General features: G+C 43.0%; 1 protein-coding gene across 1 annotated transcript in view; it reads left to right on the forward strand.

Annotated features, from left to right (window-relative positions):
* The first annotated feature begins 3,470 nt into the window (after positions 1-3,470).
* The window catches only part of LOC117750025 (collagen alpha-3(VI) chain-like), a 19,046-nt gene continuing 6,999 nt past the window's right edge, over positions 3,471-15,517 (forward strand). The window contains exons 1-17 of the mRNA XM_034560868.1: positions 3,471-3,583; positions 3,774-3,994; positions 4,255-4,848; positions 5,078-5,677; positions 5,933-6,526; positions 6,761-7,360; positions 7,620-8,213; positions 8,448-9,047; positions 9,308-9,681; positions 9,826-9,901; positions 10,136-10,735; positions 10,993-11,586; positions 11,821-12,420; positions 12,676-13,269; positions 13,504-14,103; positions 14,360-14,953; positions 15,188-15,408. Of these exons, the coding sequence (XP_034416759.1) occupies positions 3,471-3,583; positions 3,774-3,994; positions 4,255-4,848; positions 5,078-5,677; positions 5,933-6,526; positions 6,761-7,360; positions 7,620-8,213; positions 8,448-9,047; positions 9,308-9,681; positions 9,826-9,901; positions 10,136-10,735; positions 10,993-11,586; positions 11,821-12,420; positions 12,676-13,269; positions 13,504-14,103; positions 14,360-14,953; positions 15,188-15,408 (8,169 nt within the window). The remainder of the gene's footprint in view (positions 3,584-3,773; positions 3,995-4,254; positions 4,849-5,077; positions 5,678-5,932; positions 6,527-6,760; positions 7,361-7,619; positions 8,214-8,447; positions 9,048-9,307; positions 9,682-9,825; positions 9,902-10,135; positions 10,736-10,992; positions 11,587-11,820; positions 12,421-12,675; positions 13,270-13,503; positions 14,104-14,359; positions 14,954-15,187; positions 15,409-15,517) is intronic.

Consider the following 15,517-nt stretch of genomic DNA (forward strand, 5'->3'; position numbering starts at 1 on the left):
TGTCTCAAATTCTATCTCCTCTAGTTGAAAGACAGCCAAAAGGAAAAGATGTTGTGTTCTTGTTGGATGGATCTGATGGAACCAAAACTGGATTCCCAGCTATGCAAGACTTTGTCCAAAGAGTAGTAGAGAGACTCAGTGTGGATAACAACTCAGACCGTATCTCAGTGGTTCAGTACAGTAGAGATCCAGCTGTCCAGTTCTATTTGAACACATACGCGACAAAAGTCGAGATCCTTGACTTTGTCAGAGGTTTGAGGCACAAAGGCGGAAGACCCCTCAACACTGGAGCAGCTCTCCAGTACGTGAAGGATAATGTCTTCACAGCCTCTGCTGGAAGCAGGCGCCTGGAAGGAGTTCCTCAGGTCCTGATTTTGCTCAGTGGTGGACGGTCTTCTGACAGTGTTGATGCACCAGCTTCTGCTCTCAAGCAGTTGGGTGTTTTGACCTTTACAATTGGAACCAAGAGGTCTGATAGCAGGGAACTACAGAAGATATCCCACGAGGCCAATTCAGTTCTCTCTGTGTCGGATTTCACTGACCTTCAACGTATCCAACAGCAACTTCAGTCCTCCTTGGAGGCTGTGGTTATTAAAATCACCCCACAATCACCAACTGTACTTGGTATGTTGACAAGCACGGCCTCTGGCTGGCCTTAAAGGCTACCTGAACTGTTTTACTTACACTCAAGGAAATTAATTAAGTGAAATACAAGGCATTCTCCATTTTTGTATTTAAAATGAGGTGGTGGTATAGTTTCATACTTTTTAGAATTGGAAAAGGCCATGCTAGGTGCTGTCTAAAAATAATCCATTACTCTATGATTAGTATACTGGTACTTTTTGCAAAATTGTTTTATTTTATGTCTTCCTGTCATTTCTCAGTTTACACTGCCAAAAAGGATGTTGTTTTCCTTCTGGATGGTTCTGATAGCACAAGGAATGGCTTCCCAGCAATGCGTAATTTCATTGAGAAAGTGGTTGAGGAACTCAATGTGGGAGAGAACAAAGACCGTGTGTCTGTCGTCCAGTACAGCAAAGATGCAGAAGTCCATTTCTACCTGAATACATACACCAAAACAAAGGATATTGTTGATTTGGTCAGAGGGTTGAGACACAGAGGTGGCAGACCCCTCAACACTGGGGCCGCCCTCCAATTTGTCAGTGACACTGTCTTTACAAACCCTGCTGGGAGTAGGCGCCGGCAAGGTGTACCACAGATATTGATCCTGTTAAATGGTGGAAGGTCTTTTGACATTGTAGATACCTCAGCCTCTGTTCTCAGACAGCAGGGCATCATTGTCATTGGAATTGGAACAAGGAGCTCTGACAGTGGAGAGCTGCAGAAAATATCATATGACCCTAATTACACTCTGTCAGTGTCTGAGTTCACTGACCTTCCCAGTGTCCAGGAAAAGCTTTACTCTCTAATAAGCACAGGGCTAGTGAGGGCCACACCCATGACACCAACAGTAACTGGTAAGAGTTGACTGATTTTTACATTTCAAAGTCATGGTCAGATGTAAATTGAACTGTAATCAATGGAATTACGCTAAGTTCAGGTCAGCTAGTCGCAATGTGACAAACCATTTATGCCATCAATGAAAGTGGAAATTGTAAAATCTTGTAAATACCTTTCAACATCTGACTATTGCACGAGAAATATTTGAGACAAACCTAAATATGTCTCAAATTCTATCTTCTCTAGTTGAAAGACAGCAAAAAGGAAAAGATGTTGTGTTCTTGTTGGATGGATCTGATGGAACCAGAACTGGATTCCCAGCAATAAGAGACTTTTTGCAAAGAGTAGTAGAGGGACTCAGTGTGGATGACGACAAAGACCGTATCTCAGTGGTTCAGTACAGTAGAGATCCAGATGTCCAGTTCTATTTGAACACATACGCGACAAAAGTCAAGATCCTTGACTTTGTCAGAGGTTTGAGGCACAAAGGCGGAAGACCCCTCAACACTGGAGCAGCTCTCCAGTACGTGAAGGATAATGTCTTCACAGCCTCTGCTGGAAGCAGGCGCCTGGAAGGAGTTCCTCAGGTCCTGATTTTGCTCAGTGGTGGACGGTCTTCTGACAGTGTTGATGCACCAGCTTCTGCTCTCAAGCAGTTGGGTGTTTTGACCTTTACAATTGGAACCAAGAGGTCTGATAGCAGGGAACTACAGAAGATATCCCACGAGGCCAATTCAGTTCTCTCTGTGTCGGATTTCACTGACCTTCAACGTATCCAACAGCAACTTCAGTCCTCCTTGGAGGCTGTGGTTATTAAAATCACCCCACAATCACCAACTGTACTTGGTATGTTGACAAGCACGGCCTCTGGCTGGCCTTAAAGGCTACCTGAACTGTTTTACTTACACTCAAGGAAATTAATTAAGTGAAATACAAGGCATTCTCCATTTTTGTATTTAAAATGAGGTGGTGGTATAGTTTCATACTTTTTAGAATTGGAAAAGGCCATGCTAGGTGCTGTCTAAAAATAATCCATTACTCTATGATTAGTATACTGGTACTTTTCGCAATGGTTTATATTTTTTGTCTTCCTGTCTTTCTCAGTTGAAGCTGCCGAAAAGGACATAGTTTTCCTCCTTGATGGTTCTGATAGCACAAGGAATGGCTTCCCTGCTATGCGTGATTTTGTTGAGAATGTGGTTGAGAAACTCAATGTGGGAGAAAGCAAAGACCGTGTCTCTGTAGTCCAATACAGCAGAGATTCAGAGGTCAATTTCTATTTGAATACATACACCACAAAAGAAGATATTGTGGATTCGGTAAAAGGTCTGAGACACAAAGGAGGCAGACCGCTCAACACCGGGGCCGCCCTCCAATACGTGAGGGACAACGTCTTTACAAACCCCGCCGGGAGTAGGCACCTGCAAGGTGTTCCACAGATATTGATCCTGCTAAATGGTGGAAGGTCTTTTGACAATGTAGATACTCCAGCCTCTGTTCTCAAACAGCAGGGCATCATTGTCATTGGCATTGGAACAAGAAGCTCTGACAGTGGAGAGCTGCGGAAAATAACACAGGACCCTAATTACACTCTATCCGTGTCTGAGTTCACTGACCTCCCCAGTGTCCAAGAACAGCTCTCGTCGCTAATGAGCACAGCACTTGTGAGGGCCACACCCATGACACCAACAGTAACTGGTAAGAAAGAGACTGAATTTACATTTTGAGATCATGGTAGTATGCTAATTAAACTGTATCAAAGTATATTTCTCTAAGTTCAGGTGAGCCAGTACAAAAAAATTAAAAAAAGTTCATCCTGGATTATTCAAGTTAATTTGAAAAAACCTTGTGATTAACTTTTATCATCTGATTTTCAGATGGTTAATGTTTAACACAGGAACCTAAATATGTCCTAAATTATATTTTCCCCAGTGGTGACAAAACCAAAAGGAAGAGATGTTGTGTTCTTGTTGGATGGATCTGATGGTACTAGAACGGGATTCCCAGCTATGCAAGACTTTGTCCAAAGAGTAGTAGAGAGACTCAGTGTGGATGACAACAAAGACCGTGTCTCAGTGGTTCAGTACAGTAGAGATCCAGCTGTCCAGTTCTATTTGAACAGGTACACCAACAAAAGTCGAGATCCTTGACTTTGTCAGAGGTTTGAGGCACAAAGGCGGAAGACCCCTCAACACTGGAGCAGCTCTCCAGTACGTGAAGGATAATGTCTTCACAGCCTCTGCTGGAAGCAGGCGCCTGGAAGGAGTTCCTCAGGTCCTGATTTTGCTCAGTGGTGGACGGTCTTCTGACAGTGTTGATGCACCAGCTTCTGCTCTCAAGCAGTTGGGTGTTTTGACCTTTACAATTGGAACCAAGAGGTCTGATAGCAGGGAACTACAGAAGATATCCCACGAGGCCAATTCAGTTCTCTCTGTGTCGGATTTCACTGACCTTCAACGTATCCAACAGCAACTTCAGTCCTCCTTGGAGGCTGTGGTTATTAAAATCACCCCACAATCACCAACTGTACTTGGTATGTTGACAAGCACGGCCTCTGGCTGGCCTTAAAGGCTACCTGAACTGTTTTACTTACACTCAAGGAAATTAATTAAGTGAAATACAAGGCATTCTCCATTTTTGTATTTAAAATGAGGTGGTGGTATAGTTTCATACTTTTTAGAATTGGAAAAGGCCATGCTAGGTGCTGTCTAAAAATAATCCATTACTCTATGATTAGTATACTGGTACTTTTTGCAAAATTGTTTTATTTTATGTCTTCCTGTCATTTCTCAGTTTACACTGCCAAAAAGGATGTTGTTTTCCTTCTGGATGGTTCTGATAGCACAAGGAATGGCTTCCCAGCAATGCGTAATTTCATTGAGAAAGTGGTTGAGGAACTCAATGTGGGAGAGAACAAAGACCGTGTGTCTGTCGTCCAGTACAGCAAAGATGCAGAAGTCCATTTCTACCTGAATACATACACCAAAACAAAGGATATTGTTGATTTGGTCAGAGGGTTGAGACACAGAGGTGGCAGACCCCTCAACACTGGGGCCGCCCTCCAATTTGTCAGTGACACTGTCTTTACAAACCCTGCTGGGAGTAGGCGCCGGCAAGGTGTACCACAGATATTGATCCTGTTAAATGGTGGAAGGTCTTTTGACATTGTAGATACCTCAGCCTCTGTTCTCAGACAGCAGGGCATCATTGTCATTGGAATTGGAACAAGGAGCTCTGACAGTGGAGAGCTGCAGAAAATATCATATGACCCTAATTACACTCTGTCAGTGTCTGAGTTCACTGACCTTCCCAGTGTCCAGGAAAAGCTTTACTCTCTAATAAGCACAGGGCTAGTGAGGGCCACACCCATGACACCAACAGTAACTGGTAAGAGTTGACTGATTTTTACATTTCAAAGTCATGGTCAGATGTAAATTGAACTGTAATCAATGGAATTACGCTAAGTTCAGGTCAGCTAGTCACAATGTGACAAACCATTTATGCCATCAATGAAAGTGGAAATTGTAAAATCTTGTAAATACCTTTCAACATCTGACTATTGCACGAGAAATATTTGAGACAAACCTAAATATGTCTCAAATTCTATCTCCTCTAGTTGAAAGACAGCCAAAAGGAAAAGATGTTGTGTTCTTGTTGGATGGATCTGATGGAACCAAAACTGGATTCCCAGCTATGCAAGACTTTGTCCAAAGAGTAGTAGAGAGACTCAGTGTGGATGACAACCAAGACCGTATCTCAGTGGTTCAGTACAGTAGAGATCCAGCTGTCCAGTTCTATTTGAACACATACGCGACAAAAGTCGAGATCCTTGACTTTGTCAGAGGTTTGAGGCACAAAGGCGGAAGACCCCTCAACACTGGAGCAGCTCTCCAGTACGTGAAGGATAATGTCTTCACAGCCTCTGCTGGAAGCAGGCGCCTGGAAGGAGTTCCTCAGGTCCTGATTTTGCTCAGTGGTGGACGGTCTTCTGACAGTGTTGATGCACCAGCTTCTGCTCTCAAACAGCTGGGTGTCTTGACCTTTGCAATTGGAAACAAGAGGTCTGACAGAAAAGAACTGCAGAAGATATCCCACAATGCCAATTCTGCTCTCTCTGTGTCTGATTTCACTGACCTATCCAGTATCCAACAGCAACTTCAGTCCTCCTTGGAGGCTGTGGTTATTGACGTCACCCCAGAATCACCTACTGTACTTGGTATGTAAATCAGCTTCTTGCTGGCTTGAAATGCCAGCTGACTAGTTTCAGATACTCTTGAGGGAAATTAATCCATTGAAATACCGGTTTAGCTCAATGTTGTTTTGTTAAAGAAGGTTGTGGTGTACTTACTTATTGTTAAAATTAGAGAAGGCAAAGTTTTTTCTTATCAGAAAATAGTTTATCACTTTATTAGTAGTACACAAGCGTGGCTTTCGCAATGGTTTATATTTGTTGTCTTCCTGTCTTTCTCAGTTGACACTCCCCAAAAGGATATCGTTTTCCTCCTTGATGGTTCTGATAGCACAAGGAATGGCTTCCCTGCTATGCGTGATTTTGTTGAGAATGTGGTTGAGAAACTCAATGTGGGAGAAAGCAAAGACCGTGTCTCTGTAGTCCAATACAGCAGAGATTCAGAGGTCAATTTCTATTTGAATACATACACCACAAAAGAAGATATTGTGGATTCGGTAAAAGGTCTGAGACACAAAGGAGGCAGACCGCTCAACACCGGGGCCGCCCTCCAATACGTGAGGGACAACGTCTTTACAAACCCCGCCGGGAGTAGGCACCTGCAAGGTGTTCCACAGATATTGATCCTGCTAAATGGTGGAAGGTCTTTTGACAATGTAGATACTCCAGCCTCTGTTCTCAAACAGCAGGGCATCATTGTCATTGGCATTGGAACAAGAAGCTCTGACAGTGGAGAGCTGCGGAAAATAACACAGGACCCTAATTACACTCTATCCGTGTCTGAGTTCACTGACCTCCCCAGTGTCCAAGAACAGCTCTCGTCGCTAATGAGCACAGCACTTGTGAGGGCCACACCCATGACACCAACAGTAACTGGTAAGAATGAGACTGAATTTACATTTTGAGATCATGGTAGTATGCTAATTAAACTGTATCAAAGTATATTTCTCTAAGTTCAGGTGAGCCAGTACAAACTAATAAAAGAAAGTTCATCCTGGATTATTCAAGTTAATTTGAAAAAACCTTGTGATTAACTTTTATCATCTGATTTTCAGATGGTTAATGTTTAACACTTGAACCTAAATATGTCCTAAATTATATTTTCCCCAGTGGTGACAAAACCAAAAGGAAGGGATGTTGTGTTCTTGTTGGATGGATCTGATGGTACTAGAACTGGATTCCCAGCTATGCAAGACTTTGTCCAAAGAGTAGTAGAGAGACTCAGTGTGGATGACAACAAAGACCGTGTCTCAGTGGTTCAGTACAGCAGAGATCCAGCTGTCCAGTTCTATTTGAACACATATGCGACAAAAGTCGAGATCCTTGACATTGTCAGAGGTTTGAGGCACAAAGGCGGAAGACCCCTCAACACTGGAGCAGCTCTCCAGTACGTGAAGGATAATGTCTTCACAGCCTCTGCTGGAAGCAGGCGCCTGGAAGGAGTTCCTCAGGTCCTTATATTGCTCATTGGCGGACGGTCTTCTGACAGTGTTGATGCACCAGCTTCTGCTCTCAAACAGCTGGGTGTCTTGACCTTTACAATTGGAACCAAGAGGTCTGATAGCAGGGAACTACAGAAGATATCCCACAATGCCAATTCAGTTCTCTATGTTTCTGAATTCACTGACCTTCAACAAATCCAACAACAACTTCAGTCCTCCTTGGAGGCTGTGGTTATTAAAATCACCCCACAATCACCAACTGTACTTGGTATGTTGACAAGCACGGCCTCTGGCTGGCCTTGAAGGCTACCTGAACTGTTTTTCTTACACTCAAGGAAATTAATTAAGTGAAATACAAGGCATTCTCCATTTCTGTATTAAAATGAGGTGGTGGTATAGTTCCATACTTTTTAGAATTGTAAAAGGCCGTGCTAGGTGCTGTCTAAAAATAATCCATTACTCTATGATTAGTATACTGGTACTTTTTGCAAAATTGTTTTATTTTATGTCTTCCTGTCATTTCTCAGTTTACACTGCCAAAAAGGATGTTGTTTTCCTTCTGGATGGTTCTGATAGCACAAGGAATGGCTTCCCAGCAATGCGTAATTTCATTGAGAAAGTGGTTGAGGAACTCAATGTGGGAGAGAACAAAGACCGTGTGTCTGTCGTCCAGTACAGCAAAGATGCAGAAGTCCATTTCTACCTGAATACATACACCAAAACAAAGGATATTGTTGATTTGGTCAGAGGGTTGAGACACAGAGGTGGCAGACCCCTCAACACTGGGGCCGCCCTCCAATTTGTCAGTGACACTGTCTTTACAAACCCTGCTGGGAGTAGGCGCCGGCAAGGTGTACCGCAGATATTGATCCTGCTAAATGGTGGAAAGTCTTTTGACAATGTAGGTACTCCAGCTTCTGTTCTCAGACAGCAGGGCATCATTGTCATTGGCATTGGAACAAGAAGCTCTGACAGTGGAGAGCTGCGGAAAATAACACAGGACCCTAATTACACTCTATCCGTGTCTGAGTTCACTGACCTCCCCAGTGTCCAAGAACAGCTCTCGTCGCTAATGAGCACAGCACTTGTGAGGGCCACACCCATGACACCAACAGTAACTGGTAAGAAAGAGACTGAATTTACATTTTGAGATCATGGTAGTATGCTAATTAAACTGTATCAAAGTATATTTCTCTAAGTTCAGGTGAGCCAGTACAAACAAATAAAAGAAAGTTCATCCTGGATTATTCAAGTTAATTTGAAAAAACCTTGTGATTAACTTTTATCATCTGATTTTCAGATGGTTAATGTTTAACACTTGAACCTAAATATGTCCTAAATTATATTTTCCCCAGTGGTGACAAAACCAAAAGGAAGAGATGTTGTGTTCTTGTTGGATGGATCTGATGGTACTAGAACTGGATTCCCAGCTATGCAAGACTTTGTCCAAAGAGTAGTGGAGAGACTCAGTGTGGATGACAACAAAGACCGTGTTTCAGTGGTTCAGTACAGCAGAGATCCAGCTGTTCAGTTCTATCTGAACAGGTACGCCAACAAAAGTGAGATCCTTGACACTATCAGAGGGTTGAGGCACAAAGGTGGAAGACCCCTCAACACTGGAGCAGCTCTCCAGTACTTGAGGGATAATGTATTCACTCCCTCTGCCGGAAGCAGACGCCTGGAAGGAGTTCAACAAGTCCTGATATTGTTAAATGGAGAAGGGTCTTCTGACAGTGTTGATGCAGCAGCATCGGCTCTCAAACAGCTGGGTGTCTTGACTTTTGCAATTGGAACCAGGAGCTCTGACAGCAGAGAACTGCAGAAGATTTCCCACAATGCCAATTCTACTCTATATGTGTCTGAATTCACTGACCTATCCAGTATCCAACAGCAACTTCAGTTCTCCTTGGAGCCTGTGTTTATTGATGTCACCCCAGAATTACCAACTGTACTTGGTATGTTGACAAGCACGGCCTCTGGCTGGCCTTGAAGGCTACCTGAACTGTTTTTCTTACACTCAAGGAAATTAATTAAGTGAAATACAAGGCATTCTCCATTTTTGTATTTAAAATGAGGTGGTGGTATAGTTCCATACTTTTTAGAATTGGAAAAGGCCGTGCTAAGTGCTGTCTAAAAATAATCCATTACTCTATGATTAGTATACTGGTACTTTTTGCAAAATTGTTTTATTTTTTGTCTTCCTGTCTTTACTTAGTTGAAGCTGCCGAAAAGGACATTGTATTCCTTTTGGATGGTTCTAATAGCACAAGGAATGTCTTCCCCGCCATGCGTGATTTTGTTGAGAAAGTGGTGGAGAAACTCAATGTGGGAGAAAACAAAGACCGTGTCTCTGTTGTCCAGTACAGTGAAGATGCAGAGGCCCATTTCTATCTGAAAACATACATAACGAGAAAGGATATTGTGGATTCAATCAGAGGACTAAGACACAGAGGAGGCAGTCCCCTCAACACCGGTTCTGCCCTTCAATACGTCAGGGATAATGTATTTACAAACTCCTCCGGGAGTAGGCACCGGCAAGGAGTTCCACAAATATTGATCTTGCTCAAGGGTGGAAGGTCTTTTGACAACGTAGATACCCCAGCCTTTGCTCTTAAACAGCAGGGAATTTTTGTTATTGGCATTGGAACAAATAGTTCTGACAGTGGAGAGCTGCAGACAATATCATATGAGCCTAATTGCACTCTCTTAGTGTCTGAATTCACTAACCTCCAGAGTGTCCAAGATCAGCTCTCCTCGCTAATGAGCACAGCACTTGTGAGGGCCACACCCATGACACCAACAGTAACTGGTAAGAAAGAGACTGAATTTACATTTTGAGATCATGGTAGTATGCTAATTAAACTGTATCAAAGTATATTTCTCTAAGTTCAGGTGAGCCAGTACAAACTAATAAAAGAAAGTTCATCCTGGATTATTCAAGTTAATTTGAAAAAACCTTGTGATTAACTTTTATCATCTGATTTTCAGATGGTTAATGTTTAACACTTGAACCTAAATATGTCCTAAATTATATTTTCCCCAGTGGTGACAAAACCAAAAGGAAGGGATGTTGTGTTCTTGTTGGATGGATCTAATGGTACTAGAACGGGATTCCCAGCTATGCAAGACTTTGTCCAAAGAGTAGTAGAGAGACTCAGTGTGGATGACAACAAAGACCGTGTCTCAGTGGTTCAGTACAGCAGAGATCCAGCTGTCCAGTTCTATTTGAACACATATGCGACAAAAGTCGAGATCCTTGACATTGTCAGAGGTTTGAGGCACAAAGGCGGAAGACCCCTCAACACTGGAGCAGCTCTCCAGTACTTGAGGGATAATGTCTTCACAGCCTCTGCCGGAAGCAGGCGCCTGGAAGGAGTCCCACAGGTCCTGATATTGCTAAGTGGTGGACGGTCTTCTGACAGTGTTGATGAATCAGCCGCTGCTCTGAAACAACTGGGCGTCTTGACCTTTGCAATTGGAACCAGGAGCTCTGACAGCAGAGAACTGCAGAAGATATCCCACAATGGCGATTCTGCTCTCTCTGTTTCTGATTTCACTGACCTTCAACGTATCCAACAGCAACTTCAGTCCTCCTTGGAGGCTGTGGTTATTGACGTCACCCCAGAATCACCTACTGTACTTGGTATGTAAATCAGCTTCTTGCTGGCTTGAAATGCCAGCTGACTAGTTTCAGATACCTCTTGAGGGAAATTAATCCATTGAAATACCGGTTTAGCTCAATGTTGTTTTGTTAAAGAAGGTTGTGGTGTACTTACTTATTGTTATAATTAGAGAAGGCAAAGTTTTTTCTTATCAGAAAATAGTTTATCACTTTATTAGTAGTACACAAGCGTGGCTTTTTGCAATGGTTTATATTTGTTGTCTTCCTGTCTTTCTCAGTTGACACTCCCCAAAAGGATATTGTTTTCCTCCTTGATGGTTCTGATAGCACAAGGAATGGCTTCCCTGCTATGCGTGATTTTGTTGAGAATGTGGTTGAGAAACTCAATGTGGGAGAAAGCAAAGACCGTGTCTCTGTAGTCCAATACAGCAGAGATTCAGAGGTCAATTTCTATTTGAATACATACACCACAAAAGAAGATATTGTGGATTCGGTAAAAGGTCTGAGACACAAAGGAGGCAGACCGCTCAACACCGGGGCCGCCCTCCAATACGTGAGGGACAACGTCTTTACAAACCCCGCCGGGAGTAGGCACCTGCAAGGTGTTCCACAGATATTGATCCTGCTAAATGGTGGAAGGTCTTTTGACAATGTAGATACTCCAGCCTCTGTTCTCAAACAGCAGGGCATCATTGTCATTGGCATTGGAACAAGAAGCTCTGACAGTGGAGAGCTGCGGAAAATAACACAGGACCCTAATTACACTCTATCCGTGTCTGAGTTCACTGACCTCCCCAGTGTCCAAGAACAGCTCTCGTCGCTAATGAGCACAGCACTTGTGAGGGCCACACCCATGACACCAACAGTAACTGGTAAGAAAGAGACTGAATTTACATTTTGAGATCATGGTAGTATGCTAATTAAACTGTATCAAAGTATATTTCTCTAAGTTCAGGTGAGCCAGTACAAACAAATAAAAGAAAGTTCATCCTGGATTATTCAAGTTAATTTGAAAAAACCTTGTGATTAACTTTTATCATCTGATTTTCAGATGGTTAATGTTTAACACTTGAACCTAAATATGTCCTAAATTATATTTTCCCCAGTGGTGACAAAACCAAAAGGAAGAGATGTTGTGTTCTTGTTGGATGGATCTGATGGTACTAGAATGGGATTCCCAGCTATGCAAGACTTTGTCCAAAGAGTAGTAGAGAGACTCAGTGTGGATGACAACAAAGACCGTGTCTCAGTGGTTCAGTACAGCAGAGATCCAGCTGTCCAGTTCTATTTGAACACATATGCGACAAAAGTCGAGATCCTTGACATTGTCAGAGGTTTGAGGCACAAAGGCGGAAGACCCCTCAACACTGGAGCAGCTCTCCAGTACTTGAGGGATAATGTCTTCACAGCCTCTGCCGGAAGCAGGCGCCTGGAAGGAGTCCCACAGGTCCTGATATTGCTAAGTGGTGGACGGTCTTCTGACAGTGTTGATGAATCAGCCGCTGCTCTGAAACAACTGGGCGTCTTGACCTTTGCAATTGGAACCAAGGGTTCTGACAGCAGAGAACTGCAGAAGATATCCCACAATGGCGATTCTGCTCTCTCTGTTTCTGATTTCACTGACCTTCAACGTATCCAACAGCAACTTCAGTCCTCCTTGGAGGCTGTGGTTATTGACGTCACCCCAGAATCACCTACTGTACTTGGTATGTAAATCAGCTTCTTGCTGGCTTGAAATGCCAGCTGACTAGTTTCAGATACTCTTGAGGGAAATTAATCCATTGAAATACCTGTTTAGCTCAATGTTGCTTTGTTAAAGAAGGTTGTGGTGTACTTACTTATTGTTAAAATTAGAGAAGGCAAAGTTTTTTCTTATCAGAAAATAGTTTATCACTTTATTAGTAGTACACAAGCGTGGCTTTCGCAATGGTTTATATTTGTTGTCTTCCTGTCTTTCTCAGTTGACACTCCCCAAAAGGATATTGTTTTCCTCCTTGATGGTTCTGATAGCACAAGGAATGGCTTCCCTGCTATGCGTGATTTTGTTGAGAATGTGGTTGAGAAACTCAATGTGGGAGAAAGCAAAGACCGTGTCTCTGTAGTCCAATACAGCAGAGATTCAGAGGTCAATTTCTATTTGAATACATACACCACAAAAGAAGATATTGTGGATTCGGTAAAAGGTCTGAGACACAAAGGAGGCAGACCGCTCAACACCGGGGCCGCCCTCCAATACGTGAGGGACAACGTCTTTACAAACCCCGCCGGGAGTAGGCACCTGCAAGGTGTTCCACAGATATTGATCCTGCTAAATGGTGGAAGGTCTTTTGACAATGTAGATACTCCAGCCTCTGTTCTCAAACAGCAGGGCATCATTGTCATTGGCATTGGAACAAGAAGCTCTGACAGTGGAGAGCTGCGGAAAATAACACAGGACCCTAATTACACTCTATCCGTGTCTGAGTTCACTGACCTCCCCAGTGTCCAAGAACAGCTCTCGTCGCTAATGAGCACAGCACTTGTGAGGGCCACACCCATGACACCAACAGTAACTGGTAAGAAAGAGACTGAATTTACATTTTGAGATCATGGTAGTATGCTAATTAAACTGTATCAAAGTATATTTCTCTAAGTTCAGGTGAGCCAGTACAAACAAATAAAAGAAAGTTCATCCTGGATTATTCAAGTTAATTTGAAAAAACCTTGTGATTAACTTTTATCATCTGATTTTCAGATGGTTAATGTTTAACACTTGAACCTAAATATGTCCTAAATTATATTTTCCCCAGTGGTGACAAAACCAAAAGGAAGAGATGTTGTGTTCTTGTTGGATGGATCTGATGGTACTAGAACGGGATTCCCAGCTATGCAAGACTTTGTCCAAAGAGTAGTAGAGAGACTCAGTGTGGATGACAACAAAGACCGTGTCTCAGTGGTTCAGTACAGCAGAGATCCAGCTGTCCAGTTCTATTTGAACACATATGCGACAAAAGTCGAGATCCTTGACATTGTCAGAGGTTTGAGGCACAAAGGCGGAAGACCCCTCAACACTGGAGCAGCTCTCCAGTACTTGAGGGATAATGTCTTCACAGCCTCTGCCGGAAGCAGGCGCCTGGAAGGAGTCCCACAGGTCCTGATATTGCTAAGTGGTGGACGGTCTTCTGACAGTGTTGATGAATCAGCCGCTGCTCTGAAACAACTGGGCGTCTTGACCTTTGCAATTGGAACCAAGGGTTCTGACAGCAGAGAACTGCAGAAGATATCCCACAATGGCGATTCTGCTCTCTCTGTTTCTGATTTCACTGACCTTCAACGTATCCAACAGCAACTTCAGTTCTCCTTGGAGGCTGTGGTTATTGACGTCACCCCAGAATCACCTACTGTACTTGGTATGTAAATCAGCTTCTTGCTGGCTTGAAATGCCAGCTGACTAGTTTCAGATACTCTTGAGGGAAATTAATCCATTGAAATACCGGTTTAGCTCAATGTTGTTTTGTTAAAGAAGGTTGTGGTGTACTTACTTATTGTTAAAATTAGAGAAGGCAAAGTTTTTTCTTATCAGAAAATAGTTTATCACTTTATTAGTAGTACACAAGCGTGGCTTTTCGCAATGGTTTATATTTGTTGTCTTCCTGTCTTTCTCAGTTGACACTCCCCAAAAGGATATTGTTTTCCTCCTTGATGGTTCTGATAGCACAAGGAATGGCTTCCCTGCTATGCGTGATTTTGTTGAGAATGTGGTTGAGAAACTCAATGTGGGAGAAAGCAAAGACCGTGTCTCTGTAGTCCAATACAGCAGAGATTCAGAGGTCAATTTCTATTTGAATACATACACCACAAAAGAAGATATTGTGGATTCGGTAAAAGGTCTGAGACACAAAGGAGGCAGACCGCTCAACACCGGGGCCGCCCTCCAATACGTGAGGGACAACGTCTTTACAAACCCCGCCGGGAGTAGGCACCTGCAAGGTGTTCCACAGATATTGATCCTGCTAAATGGTGGAAGGTCTTTTGACAATGTAGATACTCCAGCCTCTGTTCTCAAACAGCAGGGCATCATTGTTATTGACATTGGAACAAGAAGCTCTGACAGTGGAGAGCTGCGGAAAATAACACAGGACCCTAATTACACTCTATCCGTGTCTGAGTTCACTGACCTCCCCAGTGTCCAAGAACAGCTCTCGTCGCTAATGAGCACAGCACTTGTGAGGGCCACACCCATGACACCAACAGTAACTGGTAAGAAAGAGACTGAATTTACATTTTGAGATCATGGTAGTATGCTAATTAAACTGTATCAAAGTATATTTCTCTAAGTTCAGGTGAGCCAGTACAAAAAAATTTAAAAAAGTTCATCCTGGATTATTCAAGTTAATTTGAAAAAACCTTGTGATTAACTTTTATCATCTGATTTTCAGATGGTTAATGTTTAACACTTGAACCTAAATATGTCCTAAATTATATTTTCCCCAGTGGTGACAAAACCAAAAGGAAGAGATGTTGTGTTCTTGTTGGATGGATCTGATGGTACTAGAATGGGATTCCCAGCTATGCAAGACTTTGTCCAAAGAGTAGTAGAGAGACTCAGTGTGGATGACAACAAAGACCGTGTCTCAGTGGTTCAGTACAGCAGAGATCCAGCTGTCCAGTTCTATTTGAACACATATGCGACAAAAGTCGAGATCCTTGACATTGTCAGAGGTTTGAGGCACAAAGGCGGAAGACCCCTCAACACTGGAGCAGCTCTCCAGTACTTGAGGGATAATGTCTTCACAGCCTCTGCCGGAAGCAGGCGCCTGGAAG

Source organism: Cyclopterus lumpus, chromosome 21 (assembly GCF_009769545.1).
Source record: "Cyclopterus lumpus isolate fCycLum1 chromosome 21, fCycLum1.pri, whole genome shotgun sequence".
Classification (NCBI taxonomy): Eukaryota; Metazoa; Chordata; class Actinopteri; order Perciformes; family Cyclopteridae; genus Cyclopterus; species Cyclopterus lumpus.